This window comes from Cyanistes caeruleus, chromosome 8 (assembly GCF_971803275.1).
Source record: "Cyanistes caeruleus chromosome 8, bCyaCae1.hap1.1, whole genome shotgun sequence".
NCBI lineage: Eukaryota > Metazoa > Chordata > Aves > Passeriformes > Paridae > Cyanistes > Cyanistes caeruleus.
The window spans coordinates 8,353,025-8,377,087 of NC_141708.1; the positions used below are offsets into that span (position 1 = coordinate 8,353,025).

Consider the following 24,063-nt stretch of genomic DNA (forward strand, 5'->3'; position numbering starts at 1 on the left):
GGCCTTTGACTTGTTTGGGGAAGAAATGGAGTATCTTTGCTTTCTGATCTGTTTAGCTACAAAATGTGGGCTTATTTCAAAGCCCACAATAGAAAAACTGTCACTGACATTCTAGCTAACACTCTTAAGGCTATTTTCAAGATGGTGATGAGGAATGCTCCATGTAGGCCATGAGAAAATATCAGTAATATTTTTGGTCAGAGATGAGGCACTTAGAGTATTAATAAAAATAGTAAAACTCTCAATCTTACCATTTGTCATTCCAAAACTCTCTCCTAATGACGTGACCTTGATGAAGACTGAATTACATCTTTAATCCAACCGGCGAATTTTGTCACCTGGGTATAAACTCCTGGCTTGTTTTTTAACCCACATCCATCACCCCAGCTCACAAGGCCATATGTGTAGTAGGAGCCATTTTCTACACATGTCAGTGGGCCTCCAGAGTCTCCCTGATAAAGGAAAACACACATGTTCAAAGTATGAAGCAAAATAGCAACTAAGGTCAGAATTCTCTCTCATCACAAGACTTTGAAGCTATAATGGTGTTTTTCCCCTAACAGATGTACCATCAGATGCTGCTTAGCCCCTAAGTGGACTTGCAGTTCTGTGACTAAATGATACCAAACTTTTTGGATGTAAGTTTTCTTTTTTTTTTCCAGTCTGTGACATAAATCTGACAAGGTCACATGAAATTTCTGTGTTGTGAAAGTGCCAGGAATTTAGTCTGAACTCAGAAAGATAAAGATGTGATCCCTGGCATAAATGAAAACTTAAGCTGTCTCTCACTCCTCAAAATAGTCTTATTCTGAGTTGCTTGATCTCTTTTTTTTTTTGGTTTTTTTATGATATATTGTTGAAAAATATGATTTACTGTGGTAATTTTCACCTTAGGAAGTGTTGTTCAAACTGTTTCCTTTCAACAGTGTAAGTATAAATTTGTTTCACATTTTTGTTAGCTGTAATGAAAAGAAACATCAATACTGATTCCCTGCAAGTCTTAGCTCTGGTAGTGAAAATCAGATTTGAATTGGCACTCAAGGCAGAGGCCATGAAAAAACTGAGAAAAAAAAGAGAGAGTGTTCAGGTTACTATGACAAACTGCCTCAGAAGCCAAGCTTTCCAGGCTGGTCTCTTGATTCCACAGATCTGCCTGTGGGTGACAGTGGCAATATCAGCTCTAAGGATGTACAACTCAAAGTGTACTGCAGAAAGGTTGTTGAAATACACTGAAGTGAGAGCAGATACATATGCAGCACATTGCCAAAGCTCTGCACAGCCTGATTCTTTAAACATAAAAATTAGCGTTCAAATACAGAAAAGGTAACAGACAGACCTCACAAGAATCGATTCCGGGCTTCCGAAGTTTTCCTGCACAAAACATGCTATCATCCAGTGTGTTATCATGTAGTTTGGGCTCATTGCATTTCCTCTGCGAAATCAACTTGACATTGGCGTCTAACAGCTGATGGGATTGGTCATCTATGGGATGTGCACCAAAAAAATGGAGTCACTTTCTTCCCATCCCTGTTACATCCTGTCTTCAAAAGACGATCTTGCTTTGCAGACAGATGGGACGGGGGAAAAGCAGGGGGGATGCAAGTGCTAGCCTGGGAAGGAAAGAACTATCTGGCTGAAACTATAAGTTTCTAACGATTTGGATCTGAAGTTTCATTCAGGACAGAGTTGTTGCCCGAATAAAAGTGAAGTCAGGTGTTCAGAATTTGGTTCCAATCAGCTGTCTCTGTGTAATCCTGCTTTTCCAAGGTGCTGGTTGTCTGCAGCTCCCAGAGGTCCCCATGGGACTATGAGCTGCTCAGCACTTCCCAGACTGGTACTACTAGATGCTTTAACATGCAAGCTAATGAAACAGATGAAAACTGAAAATCATACAATATTTAAAGGCAATGATTAATTACAGTGAATCTAAAGACATAACTTGACATCTAAAGGCAATAGCCTTAGTTTCAAAGTACTACATCTGTAGATAATTAAAGGTGGTTTATAAGTTTGGTTCTGCTTGAGTTTCAGGAAATATTCCATTTCTGCAGTGATTTCCTGAAATGCTAATAATAGTTCTGCTCAAAGGAGGAGCCATCTAGTTCGAACACGTAGAGGGTACTTGATATTCTTTGTTGTGGGGAAAAACCCATAAAATCCCCCTTAGCCTTTTTAAGGGAGACTTTTTATTTGGAAATTTCAAAAAAACGTCCATTAAATTCTGTTGGTGCATTCTGATCAAATGAACACACTTGTCTTATGGACTTCAGAGGGAGTTATATCATAAGGGAGAATTCAGTCCCGTGCGTCATATCAGGCTGTATCAGTCACAAAGCACCAGGACACTTACTGCAGCCTCAGTGACAGGTTTTCCTTCTGCTTCACAACAACACATCAAACAGAACATGAGAAAATGCATTTTTCAGAAAATCTCCATTATCTTTTTTTAAGCATAATAATTTCTCCCCTTAGGAGTTACCGTGGGCAAGAAAGGTTTTTGGATAGAGCTGGTTGAACTTGAAAAGATTAGGATTTTTTTTATTATTTTTCAGTACATCTGAAGGTCCAGATGCTGCTTCTGAAATGCTTTATCTGACCCAATGGGCTGGAAAACCATGTGAAAGTTCCTGTCTTTCTTGGTCCTGTCTTGAAACACACAAACTATACAATAGCCTCTCTTGATACTTCCTTGCTTCTGCAACTGGCTTCAGATGAAACCATGACATGGAGGGTCAGATGGCTGGCAAAAAAAGGCATCATGCATCAGACATCTTATCAGAACTCTGACAGGTTTGGTTGGTTTAGGAGCTAGAGATTTCTGCTAATGAGTAATTTGCATGGCATGTTCTAGCTGACCTTATTTTTGAATTCCATGTCTTGGTTTCACTAGTGCCTAAGTCCTCATTTGGGTCTGGCAATGACTATTGAAAGTAGCAGCCCACCTTGCCACTGGAGTACCCACCAAAACCCAATTAGCCCACAAATACCTGTCTCTGTCTGGCCCCATCCAGATATGAAGCAGGAAGTCCCAGCAGGAAGGAAGAAGTCAGGGACACATGCTATTTTCACATACTTTGTTTCCACTGCACAGTAACCATCAACAGGCTGCAGTTTAAGTAGTGCTGGAGAGGAGATAAACAATAACAAAAAGTATTTGGAGCTAATTTTGATCCCTAACCATTGTTAGCAGTGTGTGTGCAGCCCCATGCAAAGCTGCATAAAACCAACATTCCATTTGCCCCACCGTGCTGGATCTGTTCCCATTGTTTGACTCCTCCTGAGCAGTGACTTCTGCCTGCCCATCACAATTTACATCCCAAGATTCAAATGGGTCTAGATCACAATTTGGCTGGATTATTTCCAGAGCATAGTCTCAATGAGAATTTTACATTGACTTTAGTGGGGGAGAGGCACTTCAAACAACAAAGGTTAGAGGTGAGCCACGTGAGTATCAAATGAAGGATTTACCGATATCATTGTATAGGACACCACCCTTCTCTCTGTATTCGCCATGCAAAATTATTTGCACTGCATCAAATATTTGCTCATGACGCTCTTTCTTCTCGAGGTTTTGCTTTCCAAGGGCTACTTGGATCTTAGTTTCTGGGTTTCTGGGAAAAAAAAAAAGACATTAATATACTGACATTTTTTTATCAGTGGTGGTGAAAACCTGCACTTTAAGTAACAAGAAGTCAAGATATTTCTTCCTGTCATAAAACTTGTCCAGAAGATTTCCTAAAATCATTAGGAAGGCTTAGACAGGAATGCAGTGGTGCTGGAAAATACATGTGCTCTTAACTTGTAGCAATCATGAAATAAAGTGATTTAAAGCTGCATGTACACGTTTTTCTTTGCATTTTAGGGCAGAGTAGCAATGTGCACACAGTCTATTACTGTGGCAGTGATGACGAGTGGCAGCTCATGTAGTCATGGGAATAGAACTGCTTGCCATTTTCTGAGAATATTTAAAATCATCTGTGTTGAAATTATTCCCAGTGTGTAATTTACCTGTTTCCTAGGGTGGTGGTTTCCAACTGTTTCAATGCAATTGTCGGAGGAAATGTAATATTCTAAGCTAGCTGACACAGAAAAAAATTAAAGCTAAGAGGATATTTTGACTGTTTTGAAGAACTTAATTCTGATGTAATGTGTGATGTTGTTTATGGCATCCCAATATCCCCTGAGTTCTTCATAGAGTTCTTTTACATATTCCAAAATCTTGCTACTTTCCTCCTTTTTTCCTCTCACCCAACTTCTTTGGCTCATTTTATTAGAGTGGAACCTAAGTTTGTCATTTCAGCAAGCATCATTTTCAAGTATACAAACAGTTTTATGTATGTGTTCATTTCTTTATCAGTCCACATATATATTTTCCTTTCAATTTGACTCCTGGCAGTCATTTTGATTGCAAATAATTTCGATACCAAGCTGCTTTTACTAACCATCCTGATTTTTATACATTTATCTACCCTAATGATAGGACATGCACCTACTCAAGGCAGTGTGCAGCAGTAAGAACCCAGCATGATTTAATTAACACTCCACCACAGAAATGTTCATTTCCATTTGGAGTCTGTCTCTGTAGAGATGCCATCCAGGGATGTTTTCCAGCTGTAGCCTTGGATCCACCATAGATCTTCTTGACTGTCCTACGAACTTCAGGTTGTCCACATGTTTGGAATATTTCAGGGGGGTCTGTAGGGGGTTCTGTGGGGGTCTCTTCAGCTGCATTGGAAGAGACAGCAGATGTACAATGCAGAGTTAATATCAGACATGAAGCGTTAAGAAACAGGGAGTCACCTGCTGCTCTATACAGCCTACAGGCTGTCAAATCTCTTGCTTCTAATTCTTTACCTGAGCAGGGTGAAACATCACAATATTCCCACTCTATTTCCTCATTTTTTCTGATGTAGCACCAGGGTCTTTCATCCTCATCAGGATTCCTGGGGGGAACAGTTGAGAGAATCAGCAAGTGGGAATGGGGAAATCTCCATGAAACCAGTGGAGAAGCTGAGGATTCTTAGAGAGAAGCCACATGCTCCCATATAGGAGATGAACGTCCAAAGATAATATTTCATAAGATTTGACAAAGAAGATGCCTGAGCAAGGAATAAAATACTGCCATATTACTATTCCCATACCTATCTTTGCCATAAGAAAAAAGTGGGATTGGTTCAAAACAAAGAGGGCAGCCTCTGGAAGCCTCACATCAGTGTGGTTAGAGAAGACATCTGTAACATTCTGGTGCTTTATGGGCAGACAGTGTTTAGAAAGATGTGAGATCTTAAAACCATCAGTTTCTCAAATTGATACAGACCTCTACAGTTGCTTCCTCAAAATATTACCTGCAGAAGTTGTGATCACCAATGCCATATGAGTCAGCATCCTCCATAAAGGCATTAAAAGGTTGGTCCAAGAGATGGTGGGAATTCCAGTGCAGGCAGGTCCTGCCATTTTCTGCTTGGTTCACTCTTCCTCTATATGTAGAGGAGTCCTCTTCATAACAATCATATGGTCCTGTAGAAAAACAATGCTCATATGAAAATTACTTTTGTGTTGCTCCTTGCTCAAAGTGGTTCCTCTTTCAAATACAGAAAAAGGACTATTCCTTATCCTACATTTATTTTATAGAGGATCAGAAGAACCTACTGGGCCAAGTAGTTATGTTCCTTATTGTACACAGGCCAGAAATTAATGTTCAAACATCTGTCTACCTTCTGGACTGATTGATTTCAAATTCCAACCATCAGAAGCAGTCCCCTCAGCCTGGGGAGTCACAGGCAATGGGGCAGGCATCTTTACTACATCAGATTTTGAATGTTTAAGGTAAACTCAACATTTCTTCCTTTTGTGACATGTGTGACCTCTGGGAGATGTACACACACTTATTATATACCAGTGGGACCTTGCAAAAGCACACTTAGGAACCAGCAAGATGGGAACTTTTTCAAGTCCCTCTTCCAGCAGTGGCTGCAGAAGTCAGCCTCTTCCTCTGACCCTCTCTCCAAGGAAGCTGGTGTCCCGCTGTAGTCAGGCTCTTGGAGCAGTGACAGAAAGTCACCCAGGATGCTACAGGAATAGCATCAGGTAGTCTGGCTGCAGGGGGAAGCCAGCCCTCGGCTGTCTGGAGGTTCACCCCTCCCCCTGCAGGGCTGAGACGTACCGATCTCGCAGAATCTCCCTCTGAACTGTTCAGGGCACTTGCAGGTGAATTTGGATCTGTATCTGTTTCGTATGCAGGTGCCTCCATTTTTGCAAGGGTTTGGACTGCACTGTTTGGATGCTGTCAATGTGGAAAACACAGAAGAGCCTTGTCAATGTGCTGATCACTACACAGCCACTCACATGCCCAGTGGAAACTGGGGAGACCTCCCACTCAGCCTTTTGGCTTTGAATTCTCATGAAATCTTGTAAAATGCGTATCACTAGGGGTTTACCAGTGACTGAACCACTTGATTTCCACCACCCTGCAAATCAAGCATAACTCATCAGTGTCCAGGCCCATGGATGGGAGCTGCAGCATGTCTAGGGCAGGATCACCCTCTGCAGTGGGTGATTTCCCACTGCAGACTGGCCATGGTGCTGTTCCCACCCAATTTGTGCCTAGCTGAGTGCTCACCATGCTGGCAGGAGGGTCTCTTGTAAGGAGGCTTGCAGCTGCACTTGAAATACGGTGGGGTTAATATAATCAGGCAGTCACCAAAGTGGCAGTTCTTCTCCCGACACATGTCCTCCACTGTAGAAAATACATATAAAGTACATCATCAGCATTTGTATGTGCATAAGAGGGCCCTTGCAGGGGTCGTGGGCAGATGCATTCCCTTGACACTCCAAGGGCGCTTTCATTTGGCAGATGTGGACTTGGGATCTCACTTCTTGTTTACAGTATCTATGGCAAAAAAAATCTGTGGTACCAATGAGCATCTCCCCACTGCCCACCTTGCAGGGCACTCTCTGCACTCTTGAAATTTATTTTACTGGATACTCTTTGGGCAGACTTTGGCCTGGATGATGTCCTAAGAACTATGGACATGACTGCTCAGCAAACAGTGGGTTTATAAAGTTGCAACAGTAGCCAAAATAAGGAGTGTAGGTTAGCAGAAGAGCCATTACCTTTATCACATGTATCCCCACTGTATGGCGCGGGGCAGTGACAGCTGAAATCACTTCCTCTGGCCTCACACGTACCACCATTTTTGCAGGGGTTGGAGAAGCATGAGTCTGCAGAGGTAAGGATGGAGATCATTCAGCCTCTCAACCTTCATCACCTGCTTTTCCTTCTTGCATTTTGTGGTTGAGGAGTCTGTCTTCCTGGGCACAGCATCCTGTGTAACAAGTGCTAGGCTTATGCACCTCAGCACCCACGGGAGCGGTATGAGTTGCTGCAGAGTTTATTCCAAGCTGAAGTGGCTCATAGCTTTGGGTCTAGAGATCCTCTACTCCCCTTGCCCTGTTACAGAGTTGTAATGAGGCGAGTCTCTCCCCTTGATCAGAGATAGATTTGCCTCTGTGGCATTGCCTTTGTCTGTCTGCCACCATGCACTGAATCCTCAGTGATGTGGATTTGGAATTGTCCTGTTAGAAACACAGCATTAAATATCCCCTAGAAAAGCCATCCACTACCATTAGACTCTACCATACCCCTGGGTGGCTGTTGCCTCAAGGGAGCTGACACCTGCTGAAAGTCATTCATGTGCTGCTCCTTACACTGTGCTCAACATCTCCACTGAAGTCCAGGCTGCCAGGAGTAATTGGTACTGGAGACAGCCAAAAGTCAGCTCTGCTTGCTTTGTACCAGGGGATAACTCAGGAATGTTACAGGCAACTTCCCTGCCCTTCCTTTTGAGTCCCCTGGGCAATCTCAAGGATCCTTTCCTGTTCTCCTGAAGTTTGGCAAAACAAAAAAAGAAAAGGAAATAAAACCCCTGCAACTGATAAAAGAAGAAAAAAAATAAAAAGACACCTGCTCTACATTTGGTTCCTAGCATAAATACAGAACATATATCCCATGAAAAACAGCAATTACATCTTACAGTGTCTATAGACAAATAAGCCTGTGCTTTTTTTTGTAGTAGCAATCAGAAATGTTCTGCATGATCAGAATCCATCCTGTGAAACCTGGAGATAAAACACAGGATCCTTACAAGAGAAATACAAAGAAGAACACTGCAAACGATCCTCCTAACTCATTCCTTTGATGCAGGCATTTTGAGAGCAGGCTGGCAGCCAGGCCTGCCACGTTCATGCTTCAAGCACAGGGTTGGGATTTTACCCCTTCCTTGCCTTTCTGCCCACCCCTGAGAGGTACCTTTCATGACAGCGAAGTCCCCTAAAGATGTTTCAAACCAGCTAATTTCCTCCAAGAGCTCCTGCTGGAGGTTGGCGTTCTGCTCTGGTTCTGTATAGTAGTAGTAGTTCTCATAGTCATCAGCCTCATCTGCAGGGAAGGGTGAGGAGAGAGTGAAAGAACAGAGGAATTAAAACTGGAAGAAGACAAGTTATGAAAGAAGTTATTCCTGAGATGGACAGTACATTTCCCTTTCAGTTCATTTGGGATGGGTATAGTGGGTATAGGGACCATCTTGAGGAGCAAAGATGCTGTTCAACTCTTCCTTGGCATAGGCAGAGCTCACCTAGTGCTCAGCACGGCCACCCTGAGCACAGCTGGCCCCAGTGGTGCATCCCCTCCAGGGTGGCACTGGGGCTCTGGCTGCCCAGCTGACTCCCGTAGGGAAAACCAAGATGCCCCAGAGGGGATGCAGGCCAGGGCTCCCCAGAAAAAGGCACAAGGAGCCCCCCAGACAGGGTGGATGCTGAGGCTGGTACCAGCACAAAAAGAGATTCAGGTTCCTATAGGAAGAAGGGATTTTCTTTGTCCATCTGCTTTGCTGACCACAGCCACTGTTGCTGCAGGATGAGGCAGGGCCCCCTGCAGCACAGGGGCCTCACAGTGTGCGGGGACACAGAATCCCACCTCGAGAGCAATTGCAGGGAACAGAGGCACCTGCAGGACTTTGTGACTTCTCACCCACACAACAGCCTTCGAGGAGCAAGGGCCTGGCCCTGCAGACACGTTCTGAGGAGCCCAGCCCTACCTGTGCTGGCCCGTGGCCTACAGGAGCCAGTGTCCTCATGGAGCCCGCGGGGAGTGTGGCTTTGCCAGCCATGCCAGGGGTTCTTTGGTTAAAGTGGACTGGCAGCTCCTTGCACAGGTACAACTCTTGCCAGTGGAAGCCACTCCAGTGTTTCAAAGACAAACTATGGTAATGAGCAAAGCTAAGCTACGTACAGAGACATTTTATAAAGCTCTCCTCTAGGGCTGGGCTGATGGCCCCGTGGATAATGCTCTGCCTTGAACTGATTATCGACTGCATTATCTTAGTTTTCTCTCCTCATTCATTCACTTGGAGCCTTTATCTTTATTCTTTCTTTGCTTCTGAAAAAAGAAAGAAATTCCACGTTTGTACAATGGGTGTTTTATATTTCATATTAAAATAGAACCGTCTTTTTTTCCTTTTTTTTTTCTACATGCCAACTGTAGTTTCTCACCAAAAAAAAAAAAAATAGAGTAAAGTTTCACCTCATTTATTGCTATGTCAAGTCAAGACTCCTTTTCCTCAGCTCATTATTTCCACAGGAGCCGAGTCTCGACTATGTGCAAGTGTTGCAGAAGTATACGCCTTGCTGAGGAACAGAAGGATCTTGCTGAAAGATAAGGACATTGTCTACACTGAACAAAATTAAATTTAATGTGATGTAGTTAAGGAAGAAAAACAAAAAGGAAGTTTTGCCTGAAATGCAGCCTCCAAGTTCACTTTGTTGGAGCGAAGATTTTGCAAACGACTTGAGGTTGAGGGAACTGACTGAAGTAGTCTGACTTTGTATCCCCTGTTTATTTTCTGAATCCTAGAGGGGCATGCTGGCTTTTATTCCACAGATATTCTCTGAAGGATAGGGTATTCCTTTTTATGGAAAAATATACCTGCTAAAAGTTATGAAGGATGAACAGGGAAGTGATGGCTGCGAAAGGCTGACTGCAAATATGCCAACATGCTTTACAGAGGCTGGTGAGGATTCTTCTGAATCAAAATAAGTGCCTTGAATGAGTGCAAATAGCCAAGCCATTGTGGAATCATCTACTCTGGTTTTTAAACAGACTGCTTAGTGTGTGCTGTTAAAAATGATGCTACTGTCACTTGATTTTTATTTGGCATGATTTCTCAGCAACAGATTAATCATTTATTAAGAACACTTATATAATTACTTGATATGCTATGAAGTATTTTTAAGTTCAGCTCTTCTGCAAACAAGATGGCCAAGAGGTAATTTGCATTTTGCAAGACGTGCTTCTGGTGGCTCTGAGAGGTTTGGGGGCACAATCTCCCATGTGCACCGAAGGGGCAGTTTTGGGGAGGCTATTGCACACCCGAGGCCAGTTTGGAGCCCAGCAGCCATCAAAGAGGGCAACTTCAGGTAACCAGGGCTGAGGTAAAGCAGGAAATCCTGAGAAATCCCCTCAAGGGCCGGCAATTACCATTTCAAGAAATTTAATTGCCAAGGCATGGAGTTAAGTGTGCATATGGAAAGGGCTCAGAAGACATCAGCAAACCCTTTTGGGTACCCTGTGCCCCATGTGGATATGGGAGACAGGAAGCTGAGGTTAGTGGCCAGGAGACCAGCCAAGGTGATGTAAGAGTGCAACAGATCTGAGAAATGACCAGCGTCCCTGCTTTCCCCATTCATTCCCTCTTCATGAAACTGAGAAACAGATACAGCTCCTACAGGTCACATGAGTGATGTTTCCATCTCCCAGCTATTCCATGTCATCTCCAGCTGCATGAAGCAGTGAAAAACAAAGACCAGAAAACTCTCACTGGGGCATATGATATCAAACTAAAAGATGTCTTCTTATTTATCACTGTTTTGACACTAAATAACTATTTGGCTTCCACATCTCTTATTTAAGAAGTGCTCCCATTCCCATTTTTTTAATTATTCATAACAAGGCATAGGTTTAGTAAAGCAAAAACAACACTTTTTTATCTGAGCACATAATTAAAGCACAAAGTCTGATACACTGGTTGATTTAAACATATTACTAAATCAGAGTGTTCGTTCTTTGTAAGTGCTGGAAAACCTTAACATGCTTAAAAAAAGCAGTGATCTGACATTTGTCACTGAAATGTGACTATTACATGAAATTAAATTAGACATCCTGCATGCAAATTTTCAAAGAATAACTTTCCCCTGTGTAGTACAAAAAATCCCCCCATAATTGATAGACAGAGATTGACTTTTAAAGCTTCAAATCAGCTTTGAGGTCTGGGTGATCTTTTAAACTGCGCAAGCTTTCATCTGCAGTTTTTCACATTGCCAAGAGCTGTCAATCAAGCAATGGATTTCTGATCAATATCCCCTTGTTCATTAGCTTACACTGGCTCTCTGTTACGGAGAGAACAGATACCCCAATGCCGACAGTCACACTGTTTTCAAAACCTTTCCTGGATCAAGTGATGACTAATGTTCCAAGTGGGAAAGTGATGCATTAGGATGCCATCGGGTGACCTGAATTGCGAGGTAACTTTGTTGGACTGCAGTTGTCAAGATGAGTGATGTGCAGAGTTAAAGCCTATTGCCAACACACATCAAGAGTGCCAGAAAGTACCCAGCGTTTATTCAAGCTCTCTGAACCTCTGGAGACTGACTGAAATCTGGCCTAATTTAAGCAGGATGAGTTTTCCTACCACCCCCTTAAATACTTTTTGTCCCCAGCTCTGAGATTATTGCAGTGTTATTTTTATGAGGCTGAAATCCTGACTGTATTTTAAATAATGAGATATTCCCCATTTACTTCTGCAGAGATGAGACCTCACAGTATTTCCTCCCTTCCAAGCGGGCTGTGGCTGGGAGTAGCTGCAGCTTCAGAAGAAAGGGAGACCAGCTAACAACAAAGCCAGAAAGCCTTTCAAATAGTTTTGTGGCTGTTACTTAAAAGCAGTTTTGCAGCACTTTTTTCCTCAGAGGGATGGATGCGGGGTGAAGGGGAATCGTGGTGGCTGAAGGAGTGGAGACTTTAAGGGGGATGGGGAGTAGGAGATTATAGGAACAGTGGAAGAACAGATGTAAAGACCATACACCATAAGGCAGGAAATGAATTAAGAAATTGTGAAAGGGGTAAGCCATCAAAAGGCAGATCAACCAGTTTGCCCACCAGCACAAGGCTGTGTAAACAGGTGTGTAAACCCTGAATCGAGTGCAAGACTGTGGCCAAATATTGGCAGAACCCAAATACTGAGCTCAGACACAAAAATGATTTGGAAATTTGTTTTCTACACACATGTTGTTAGGGCAGCAATATTGATCTGGGCACTGCTGTATGAGCGACAAGATTTCTGGTTTGACCAGAAAGCCCAAATACCACTGGAATGAACAGGAAACCAGGTGACTAATGAGTTCATACTAAAATCCACCTTATTCTTTTGCAGGAAAATGAGCAAAATTATTGTAATATTTCATTAGATACACATTATAAACTCACGTCTAATAGTCATTGAAATCAAGAAAAGAAAGAGTAGGGCTTACCTGCAAAACTACTAAACATCAATAAAACCATAATCTTCTACATGGACCATGTAGGCTGTGAAAGGAATACAAATCCTCACCCATCCTACACATCCTCACACAATATTCATCACAGCTTTTCCCTTATCAACATCTTAATGTGACACAGCCTTTAACGATTTTTTACTTGCATGGGCTTGTTTTAGAATCTTCTAGCACTTGGGACAAAGCCTTGCAGATATAAGTTCTACAGTTTAGTTGCATGGTGCAAGGGAAAATCTGCCTTCATTGATTTGACCTCCAGTTTTCATCCCCAGCTAGGCTCTTTGCTTATCCTTCTGTGAGGTTTGCAGCCCAGCACCATGACCTCTCCTCCAGACCATGGCCCACTGTGTCACCCATGGGTTCCCAAAGCACATGAAGGCAGAGAGTGGCAGAAAAGTCCTGGTTTGGGACAGAATTGAGAGTTCCAGGTGTGGTCCAGGAGAACCCTGTGATCAGATTTACATTGGTACTGCTGCTGCACCTCTGTTTTTGGCTCCAGTGTGTCAGACACATTCCTGCTGGGACATGATGCAGCGTTGTCTCCTGCACTGACACAGCACACATGGAGGTCCGAAAGCACTCACCACATTACTTGTCCAAAGTCAGACTTTCTACTATATCATAGGCCATAGTTTAAACTCAGCAAGGTTCTCCATGAAGTTAATATAATTCAGCACGAATTAATTCAGTTAACTAATTCAGTTAACTAATTTAATTTATTCATTAACTAATTCAGCAACAATGAAGTACATTGCCAGTCTTTCAGTTTTATGGCAGGCAGAAGCTGAAATGAAGAAACTGAAACAACTTACCTTTCATCATGTTGGCCCAGAAGGAAAAATGGGAGGCCTGCATGAGATAATAAAGGTCAGAGAGTCATTTTCTGGCAAAAACAAAAGCCAGCACAGAGCTTTGCTTACAGTACAAAGATTCTGTTTGTCCCTAGTGCTGGACATCCAGATAAGCTCCTACTTTGGAGCTAACTAACCTAGATTTTAATAGCTCTTTGAAGAGAGAACAAATTGTCAACAGCCCATGGGAGCAGTCTGGATTTTCCAAGCATACAGCCTAAGTTGCTAGGCTGTTCTGATTTGGGGAAAAATCTGACCTGAGTGAGTTGTCTCTTTGTTTATAGGCGATGGCATGCTGGCTATTTGTCCAACTTCTCAGAGATGCTGACAGAGGCCACTCTCCAGCTGGCTGCCAAAGCCAGAGGCTGGGAGATGTCTATGCACAGCAGAGTGCAGCATGGCCCAGAACCTTACACCTGGTGCACCCAGTGGAACATGGACCCTTGAGCTGGAAGACTGTTAACAATCTTTGGATGTAGGAGAATATTTCTGGCACTCTCCAGGAGGAAATGCCATGTGTCCCACCTCCAACGTGGGGCTCCAGCCTTTCCTGTTTGGCTCATGATCAAGGGCAAGCAACAAAAAGGAACAGAGGAAGACAGAAAACAGCTCTTATCTTTTGAAGAGTGTGAGCGAGGTTTGTCTGAAAGGGAAGGCACTGACTCTACACCAGGGCGCATCCCCAGTGTGACAATTTCTGTTTGCTTTCCCTCTTGCTCTAAATCCCAGCTGAGGACAGGATTACCCGCCTGCAGTGAGGATACACATGCTAACAGTGGATGTAAAGGAGATTTGAAGCTGCTATTCTTCATCCCTCACATAATTTAGGGAATAAAATGTATTTCCAAACAATTTAACACACGTAGTAAAGACAGCATATATACACACACAATTATTATGTGCACCTTTGCATTGCTACAGATACAATTAACTGTAAATATATGCCCTGTTTACTCACACATTCTATATAGAAGAAAGACACTCTCAGATAACGCTGGTTGAGACTGAGAACAAATGAATCAGAAGCAATGAATAAGAAACAGGACAAAATAAAAAGCACAGAATTCACATTTGTGAATATTATCTGGAATATATAAATGAGCTTTTGCTTCAGGCATGTTTGCGTCCCTCTTGTGTTTGAGCCAGGGAGAACAGACACTCCAGTTCTCCCCTTCCCCACTGACTTTAATGAGAGCAATGTCCCCTGAACAGCTCAGCAGAGCCCTTTCCCAGGTGCATTTGAGTGAGCCACACACATACAGAACTAAATCCTTTGCAGCTGGAAGGACACACATCCTCACACAATTGCGCCTCCTGAATGAGTGCGGAGATGATGGTAAATGAGAAGGCTGTAAAAGCTCTGTCCTTGGTGTATAGGTTTCTTGAGTGCAGGTACAGCATTTGTCAGATCCTTTGCCAGACCCCAGCAGAGACTATATAAAGCAAAGGTCTAATTGCTCCATTTACAATTAGTGGTAGTGTTCATCCATAAACACAGACCAAAACATTCCCTGCAAATGTACTCCTTTCTTTTGGAGAAACAGATTAAACAAAGAACAAGGAAGCAGCAGTGGGAGCAGGATGATGCAAGAAACATTTCATCTCACTCTCCAGCTCTCTGTGCTGCCCTTTTGTGGTGTTTGCCTCATGGACTGGAAAGGGTTTGGGTCTGAAATATTTGACTTAGTGGGTTTGCCCCTGCACTTGGGACAGCCCTTGGCACCCCAGGGAATGCCCGAGGGTTTCAGCCCAGACTGAGGTGCACCAGGCTGTTCTGTACCTCAGTTTCCCCAGCTGTAGGGTGGAGATGACAGTCTCACAATGCTCATACCCCAAGGAAACAGGAAAGATGAGAGATGCAGCGTTGTGCTGCATTACTTTCTCTCCCAGATTATCAAACTGCCTCTCTGTCCAAACATGAGTAGAGCTGACCACAAAAAGGCAGGTACCCTAAACTCCCTCTTGCAATAAAGTGGTCCCCTCAGCAATGTGCAGGTCTACAGTATCATCCTTCAGAGCAGGCAATGGCTTCGTGGCTGGTGAGTGAGTCCTGGATTTTGATTCCTGCTTTTGGATGAAAGCCTCTGTCTGCTGCCTCAGTATAAATATTACTGGGAACAAAAGCTTCTGGAGCACCCAGCATAGAGAGCCCAGGAGTAAAACACAATCTTTACCGTGAGGCTCCTGTATCTCCTTTTGTGCTGCAGCTCTCCCTCGTGTGCCTGTCACAAGCTGCAGTAGCAGAACCACAGGGGACAAAACCTCTGGCAGAGCTGACTTCTCAGCATGGAGGGTTTTCTCCTCTGTCCTGAGGTCCCCTGGACTACTCACCAGACCACACTGGTTTTGAAGCATTTTCACCCCTTCTAGGAACCAGAGAGCCAAATTTTAGCTTTTTGACTCATGGTATGAAGCTTTCCATGGTGGTGTGCAGCAGAGGAGGAGGAAGAGCTCACTCCTTCCCTCCTGTGTGCTGGAGCTCTCCGCGTCATCCCTTCCAGGAGAGGATGCAGGATGCAGGATGTGGGATGCAGGATGCGGGATGCAGGATGTTAGACATGGGTACAGAAGAAGGATATCAGGAGGGGTGCAGAGGGTGGGGGTCCAGGAGGGGGCTGCAGGAGGGAGCGCAGGCAGGGGCAGGGGAGGCAGGGCCTCCCGCCTGCAGTGCCGTATTGCTCGTGGCCAGCAGAGGAGGATCTTGTCCTTCCGACGAGGTGCAACACTGAGCCCATCGAGGAGCAGGATTTGAACAAAAGGAAGGGGGGCGGGGGGAGAAGAAATTAGGCTGTGGGGTTGGTTTCACCAAACGGTCTCCTTGCTGCAGCTCGACACCGATACTTTGTGTGCTCTCTCATGAGGGAATAAAATCACTGGATTCTGTTCTTAGCAGTTCTGCAGCGATGAGGGACAAAGCTGGAAGAATTTGCAGAGAGCAATCTTAAATTTTATTACTTCAGGCTCATAAAAAAAGAAACCCTGCCAAATAAAAGATAAAAGAAAAAAGAAAATAAAAGCTAGGAGGGACATTCTACATGGGTACCAATGCACCGCTGACTATGGAGCCAACTACATCTATAGGGCTCCTAGAAAAAAATTATGAAATTCAAAATATCCTAATTTCACCTGACCTTAGTTGTCTTTTGTCACTGTAATGATTAGCACTTCTCTAAAACTTAATTCCTCCAAAGAACCTTCAAAATTTTGCTAAATAGATTTTGTACTGATATTAAATATTGCAGATACATGATGCACTCAATTTTTCCATTTCAACTCCTTCAGAAAGAGAGACTAATGAAATGTAATAGATTTCAAACAGGAATGAGAGAACCACGAGCTTTCCTTATCTCAGGATGGAATCCTATGGCTCTTTATCAGACAAAAATGTCCAGTTAATCTGTAGCAATTCTTTCTGAATAAACCCAGGAAGATCTGACCCCAGATTCAAGGGAAATTATTTACAACTGCCAAGGGCATTTGCAACCGATCCGTTTATTGTGTCTTGGGTACATTGCTACCTCTTACTACAATACAAATGAATCACTAAAACACAAAAGCAGGTGGAGAAAGAGAGCAAAAAGGTGGCAGCCCGGGGTTATGTTGTGAATTTACATGTGTGCAAAACAGACTTCCAGAGAAAACAGTGTAATTACTCAAGCTTGCATGACGGAGTAGCAGGAAAGATGAAAATTAGCTCTATAGATACACACACACCGCAACAAAGCACTACAGGAATTCCAGTATTAAACTGTATTGGTAGGAATTGGCTTATTCACTCAAGTGCATTGAGTCCTGCAAATTCTCCTGCAACTTGAAGTGGCCTCTGCGGCAGAAAAACAAAGAGTATGCTTTCATTTGTTCATCTGTACAGTCACAGCTTTGCAGCCAAGAAGGAGGTGGGATGGGGTTGAACTGGAGAATGAAGATGGATATTTGATCAACTTCCATCCACAAGTGACACAAGCCATGAAGGAGCCATGAGGGCAGACACAGCTACTGCCTTCTCGTAGTGAACCCCTTGATCCTGCTGACAGCTCTCAGTAGGAACCTTTGTCTGCCAAAGGAGGAGGGAATCGACAGTTCTGATGCTCTTACAATCGGCCAGATTTTTGCCTGCAACCATCTTGGGTAGTGACAGTCTTTGAACTTCAAGGGAAAGTGGCTTTTCCAGCAATGACATTGTGTTTCTCAGCCAAGGCCATGGTTGCAGTATAATGAAAGAAGGGCATATTATCATCTGGAGCACACATGCAACACATGTTGTGATTTTAGCCTGGGAAAACATTGTCTGAAAGGATTCCACCAAAACCTCTGAGTTCTTCACTTCTCTGCTGACAAGACGTCTCCTGTCTCCACACTGAACTGCAATTTGTGCACCAGAGTAAATGATGTGTTCCTTATCAACCAGTCCCAGAGTACCCCGAGAAGTTCACACTTAAAATCTTTATTTTGCTGATTATTTAGTGGTGAACTTTTCCCATGGTAGCTCCTGATACAAAACCCACAGGGACCAAGGAAAAAAGCGTGATCCTTCAGAGGTACTGCTGAGACCAACTTGGTCCTCTGCTCAGGAGTTACCTGCTCCTGTTTTCTAAGAAATCAAAGTTTCCAAATTAATCTTTGCTCTGTAAGAGGTGGCCTGGCAGCAGCTGGGTGTTTTTAAAGCTCACTGGTGGCTGAAATGTGCTCATGCTCCCAGGTGGAAAATGGGGTCAGCCTTGGATGCCGCAGCACAGGGAAGGTAGAAAATGTGTTTCAGGCTGCCAGAGCCAGCTAGTCACACTAACACGAGTGCCTGCGCTATCAAACGCTCCTGTAGCCAGTACTGGGAATGCAGGTTATACTGCTAGACTTAAAGCTTATGCAAAGTCATTAAGTCCCTTTAGTTACAGGGGATATCAACCTGCACGCTGCAGGGCATAAGCTGATTGCCTTCGGGGGTCAGTGAGGAACGCTTCCCTCTCTGAGAGCACGGTGCAAAATTAGCTGGGGGCGCTCCCAGGGCTTTGTTGCTTTCCTGCTGCATCAGGCAAATTTAGGCGAGCACTGTGGCAGGGCATTACACCTGATGGGCCACAAATCCAGGCGGGCTTGGCAGCATTTGCTTCTCTTTGCAGCGATCGGTGCGCAGCACAGCGGAGCGTGAAGCCCCGGTGTGCGTGGTGCAGCCCCCCGGTGAGGGAGCAGAAGTGGGAGTTCACACTTGGATGTAAACTAGCAATGGATCAATTGGGGTTTAGAAAAAGATGTCAGACAGAGGCGACTTTGGTACACCCTAAAATATTGGACTCCAAGCACCTGAGGCAAGGAAGGACCTGAACTGATGGCAACAGTATCCTGCTTGCTGTGGGCCAAGAGGGAGATAGGCCCTTATGATAAGGGTTTCTTTTTTGCAATTGTTAGATTTTAATGTGATACTTTTATCTTTCACTTTCCATTACTAAGTGCACTTGGTTACTGGATTGGGCAAGGCTTTCCATCACAACTAAGTGGACATCAATTTTCTAAAGTTCCAAAGTATTCAGTGAAGAGCCACCTCTGCTACCCTGACCCTTGCAAGTCTTCCTCCCTGCTGCTGGGGAAGTTGAGTTTGCAGTGATATCTGATACAAAGAAAAGGCCTGATCTGAACACCTGTAGATTTAAAAATAACTTTTTTTTTCCTGTGAACATGTGCTGAATCACTTTAGAGCACTGTTAGGTGGGAGCTGCAGCCTGGTGTATGGGAAGGGCTGTGACAGCACTGGAATGTTGTGGGATCCAACTTTCTATTGTCCTGTTCCAGATTTCTCTAGCCCAACTCAGCACAACATTTAAGCATATCATTTAAATCTGAGTGCATTCCAGAAAAACTGCTTCAGTACAAGTCTGGATAACTGAGGATACACAGCTCAGTTGCAGCAGTGTTCTTTGGCTTTCTCTTTGACTAATTAAAGAATATTTAGCAATACCTTGATGGCAGGCACATTTCTACTACAGCATCTTGCTAAGCAGAAGTGAAATGGAAAGTGGGGGAAAAGAAACCCAACCCAAGAAGACCTGCCACGTCTGAAGACAATCTTTGGTGCAGTTGTTCACAAATGCTAAAGGACCAAATTCAGTGCTCACCGTGCAGCTTGATGCCTTTTAGGGAAATAGCTTGGATTCATGCAGATGGAATCAGTTTCTCTTCAGGTAGTATGAAAGAACTGAATGAAAATTTTTGTCTTAGGATTCTGCTCCAAACCTGCTAAATCTATGAATGTCCAAGTATTTTCTTGTTCTATTGTGACTGACTCAGCATTAACTACTGCTTAAACCCATGTTTGTCTTCTGCTATATTTCACCAATCACCAACAATATTTTTTAATCAGCTTATTACTTAAAAGAACTTCTAAAAACAGATTCAAATAAAAATTATGAAGATCATTAGTTCTAGAAAAGGATGAAAATAGGAATTTAAGGGTGTTTTCTGTGGTTTCAGCAAAATGCAGCATCTATTATTTTTCATGCAAACTATTTCAGTGCAATGTTTTCTTCAGGACAAATCATTAAGACAAAAATATCATCTCATAACTTGTTTGTCATGCAATGGTCACATCATGGCAACTCATTCCCCTCTTTTTTTTTTTTTTCTGGGATCCATGCCAAGTGCTAAGCCAGAAAACCTTGTTATATTAATTATGAAGAAAAAGCATGTTTTATTAAAAACTAGCCTGCTGAATATTCTGTCGTGCTGCTTTTCAGTGACAGCAGAATTGCTTTTGCATTTTAGCAATGTTAATGAATTTTCAGGGGTGGAGGGAGATGTACTCTACATTTTCCATAGCAATTTTTAAAGCAAAGTCTGATTAGGACTGTCAAAGCATTGAATCAATCTAACACCTAGGAGTAGTTAGAAAAAAATCTGGGCAAGACTTCATGTTGTCTAAGACTGGCCCCACATCTTCCTAACTGAGCATGAATTAACACTGCCAGATTCATGATGAGCTTATTTGTACTAGATGGTGATCCCACAAAATCTGTAAAACTGGCATTTAAGTACCCTAGAGCTGATCCCCTCAGTAAGATGCTACCTGTACTACTGGATCAGTTGTGACATGGCTCCTAATACACTATTAATAATTACTCTGTTGGGTTGTGAAAATCACTGATCTCAAATTCTAGACTTCTTAAAAAAATCTATGCCACATTAAACCCCCTCACTATATATTTTTCCCAAATAATTCAAATTAAATAGGACAACATCTGAATTTTTGCAATGCATGTCAGTAAATATGAACCTGCACACGTAGGAAAAGCCACTAAGAAAGCAGATGTTTAAAAGAACTTCAGATTCCTTCATGAGAAAGTCTACTTGATTGCTTGGAAGAACAAAAGAAATTTTTTTAAAACTGACTTTTAACTTTCCTTTGATTACAAGTCATTCTTCCAGTCTTCTTTAAAGAGGAGATGAATAGATGTAGGAAAGTATATCAAGCTCTGCCAGAGCAGAGCTCTGGTCACCCCTAGCTGTGTTGAATATTTTGCCATTAACCTTCCTCCCACGTTAGCGACAACCATAATTCAGTCATTCAAAACCTGTGGGTGGGGGAATTTTTACCTTTTACAGAAGAGTTTGCAGAACTGCCAAGGCAGGGCCTACCTGACCTGTTTAATCCGATATTTAGTCCCTTCAGAATGAAGACTGGAAATTAGGAAGAAAGTATTTACAGTGAGGGTGGTGAGTCATGGGCACAGGTTGCCCAGGGAGATGGTGGATGCCCCATCCATGGAAATAAACATGGCCAGGCTGCATGCAGCTCTGAGCAACCTTTGCCTGGTCCCTCTCCATGGCAAAGGGGATGATCTTTAAGGTGCCTTACAACTCAAACCATTCTAAGTTTTTAAGATGAGTTGCCCATGCTGCAGCCCAGGGTTTTGGGGCATTTCTTTGTGCTCAGGGCTAGGAGAAGGACCATGCTCCCCACCACAGACCACTGGGAGTGGTGTGGTCACTCAGTGTACCCAGAAGAACCATTCCTTGACTCTGTAGATGTCTGCTTCAAAAAAACCCCATGGGGCTTCCCTCTTATGTTGCATTAACTCAGTCGCTTCAGTGGCTTGAAATATAGATACAGCAGAGCTGGCACATGGAAAGAAAAAGGAGAATAACAACATACTCACGCCCAAACATGTAGTTCCTAGGAGAATAACCAGTGGAAGAACCTGAAGTGTCAAAGCAATGTTAACCATCCTTGTTTTTTTCTTGAAATTTGCTTTTTCTTCTTGCCTATGTATTTTCAGTCAAGCCACAATCTTTTGAGGTTGAGCTAATTCAGTGCAAATAATTAACCGTGCTTCAAATATTGTTTAATGTTCAACAGATTGCCTTGATCAAATAAATGCATCCTATCCAGATAATCACTGCATTGACAATTGGCAAATGTTTCAAATCAGTAAATAACGAGGATAGGAACAGTATAAATTAACAACAAAAACAAGCATTTACCTTGTATTAGAATTATCTTTTAACTATTATTTTAAATTGAGAAAAAACTATGAATCATACTTCTCTCCCACCTGAAAAACAGTAAGATTGTTACATAATATATGATTTTAAAAGTATGTTGTTTGATTATTTTCTAAATCTCAGCATGAATTAGAGTTCATGTTTTCAAGCTTTTTTCCACTAATGTGAGAACCAGCATTTATTTTTTTTTTTTTTAAAAAAAGAATCTAAATTCTTGAGTTACCTCTATTCTCTGAGGCTGAAGCATTTGTAACAACAGTAGCAACTCAGGAAATCAGAATACTTCTGCAAGAATAAACACTCTCTGTGGAGGAAATGCTGACAAACTTTCTCTTAACAGATATTGTTTGTGCTGCATGTTACAAGAACAAATGAAGTGACCATTCTTTCTCTGAAACAGTTTAGAACCTGCAAAGGATGAAGGTGATAGTGTCCACATGCTGAAATATGAGGAAGAAAACAGTGAAATCCCAAGGGCTTCAAAATTTCCCATCCTGAATGTGATTTTGTGGTGAAAAAGACTGTTGTGAGCACTTGATACATAGTGATATGTGCTGAAATTTAGATGCCAGAGAACCTTGTTTCTGGTGATTCCTAACTCTGGAGCACAAACATTCCTAAAGGAGATTTCACACACCAAAAAATACACAAAGAATTTTGATATCCTGACTATTCCACATGTGCATACCTTAAGCAGGTGTCTACAAGTAACATGTGTTTGAGACAGTATGTTGGTGGCCAGCCACAAATACAAGTTTATGAAATTCCAGATTCTTTAACTAGTTAGGAAGACAGCAAGATAAAAGGAGTTAGATAACACACGACTTTATGTAATGTGTCCTTGAGTAAGCTGATTTGCACTGAATTTTAATAGAGCCCTGATTCATCAAATCTCAAACAGAATTAAGGTATGGACTGGATCCTAATAACATCATGCTTTATATCCATGAAAGATAAATTAAAGGATGCAAAACTGCTATTGACAAACATTGATTATATGTACTTTGATGGACTTTGAAGTTGTGCCAGATGCGTCTTGTCAGCCTCCGAAGTTTTCTTTTAAATCTCATTGCATAAGGCTTTTACTTTTTAATTATTTTTTCCCTCAGCCTCTTTGATCAAGAAAAAATGTAGATCATATTTGTGTGATGCTATTTCCTATGCATTTTATTTAGATATGCCCTTGTGCACAGCTCATGATATGTAAAAAAATGTTACATGGCACCTAGTGATCTTACCCTGCTATCCTGGGTGCTATTTAATACTTAATTGACCTTCTTGAGATGCTGAGTGAAATTGTGCCATGTGCAGAGAGCTAGCACAATGCTCATGGTCCTTTTATACCACAAAAATTTATATAATTTGATGCAAGATAGAAGATTGCTCTTGTTTTTTTTTGGGGAATTGACTATTCCCTACATCTCCAAGCCCATCCTAGTGATCATGGTTTGCACATCAGACATGAAGTATTTCTCCATGACAATATAGGTGTCTTCCAACAATAAACATGGAGGAAAAGAAAAAGATAAAAACCATCAAATCCTTTTAAATTGAGAATAAACAGATGAAAACAAAAGTTTTCCTCCATGGAGTACTGGACCAGGACTGTGGTGGGCTGGGTGTTTTCTGCATCACTGTCGATAATGCCTTGAACAAATCATTTCTCTAAATACTCCTTCATTCCCATCACAAGAGTGTGGCTAGTAACTTCTCAGTTTTCACTATGTCCTGTCTGTTTAGATCATAAACTCTTCTAGCTCACTATTTTTTCCTGTATTAATGAGCAGCTCCAGGCAAAAGGCATGCCCTGTCCTAGCTGTGATGTCTACTATAAAGGAAGGAAAAAATAACCTAAAGACTGTAGTCTCAAATGATCTATTTGGAATTAGTACTCATTATTATACTCTGTAATGCTTGAGCAGCTCTGGTTGCCAGAATAAACAGCAGAAACATTACTTTGTCTTTTTTTTCCCCCTAAAATGGGAATTTCCATTGAAAAAATATTACTCTTGGATATTTTTCTGCCACTGTACAGATCACTTGAATTCTGATCCTGGAAAGCATTTCAAACCCTTCCTGGCTGATAACTCTTCTCCATTCTCCAACACAAATGAAT

General features: G+C 42.4%; 1 protein-coding gene across 18 annotated transcripts in view; it reads right to left on the bottom strand.

Annotated features, from left to right (window-relative positions):
• The window catches only part of HABP2 (hyaluronan binding protein 2), a 52,936-nt gene that overhangs the window by 11,695 nt on the left and 17,178 nt on the right, over window positions 1-24,063 (bottom strand). For 4 of the 18 annotated variants that reach the window (XM_086899176.1, XM_086899178.1, XM_023929868.2 and 1 more), the window contains exons 1-11: window positions 7,642-7,883; window positions 7,114-7,221; window positions 6,620-6,736; window positions 6,164-6,283; window positions 5,346-5,517; window positions 4,855-4,943; window positions 4,494-4,725; window positions 3,469-3,611; window positions 2,988-3,122; window positions 1,337-1,482; window positions 252-452 (exon numbers count right to left, since the gene is read on the bottom strand). In XM_086899176.1, the coding sequence (XP_086755302.1) occupies window positions 276-452; window positions 1,337-1,482; window positions 2,988-3,122; window positions 3,469-3,611; window positions 4,494-4,725; window positions 4,855-4,943; window positions 5,346-5,517; window positions 6,164-6,283; window positions 6,620-6,736; window positions 7,114-7,221; window positions 7,642-7,693 (1,491 nt within the window). In that variant the 5' untranslated portion in view covers window positions 7,694-7,883 and the 3' untranslated portion in view covers window positions 252-275. Of the gene's footprint in view, window positions 1-251; window positions 453-1,336; window positions 1,483-2,987; window positions 3,123-3,468; window positions 3,612-4,493; window positions 4,726-4,854; window positions 4,944-5,345; window positions 5,518-6,163; window positions 6,284-6,619; window positions 6,737-7,113; window positions 7,222-7,641; window positions 7,884-8,308; window positions 8,438-8,633; window positions 8,955-9,028; window positions 9,437-13,418; window positions 13,456-14,415; window positions 14,611-21,601; window positions 21,742-24,063 lie in introns of those variants that run through there. The other 14 variants (XM_086899172.1, XM_023929863.2, XM_023929864.2 and 11 more) reach the window with 10 other exon arrangements.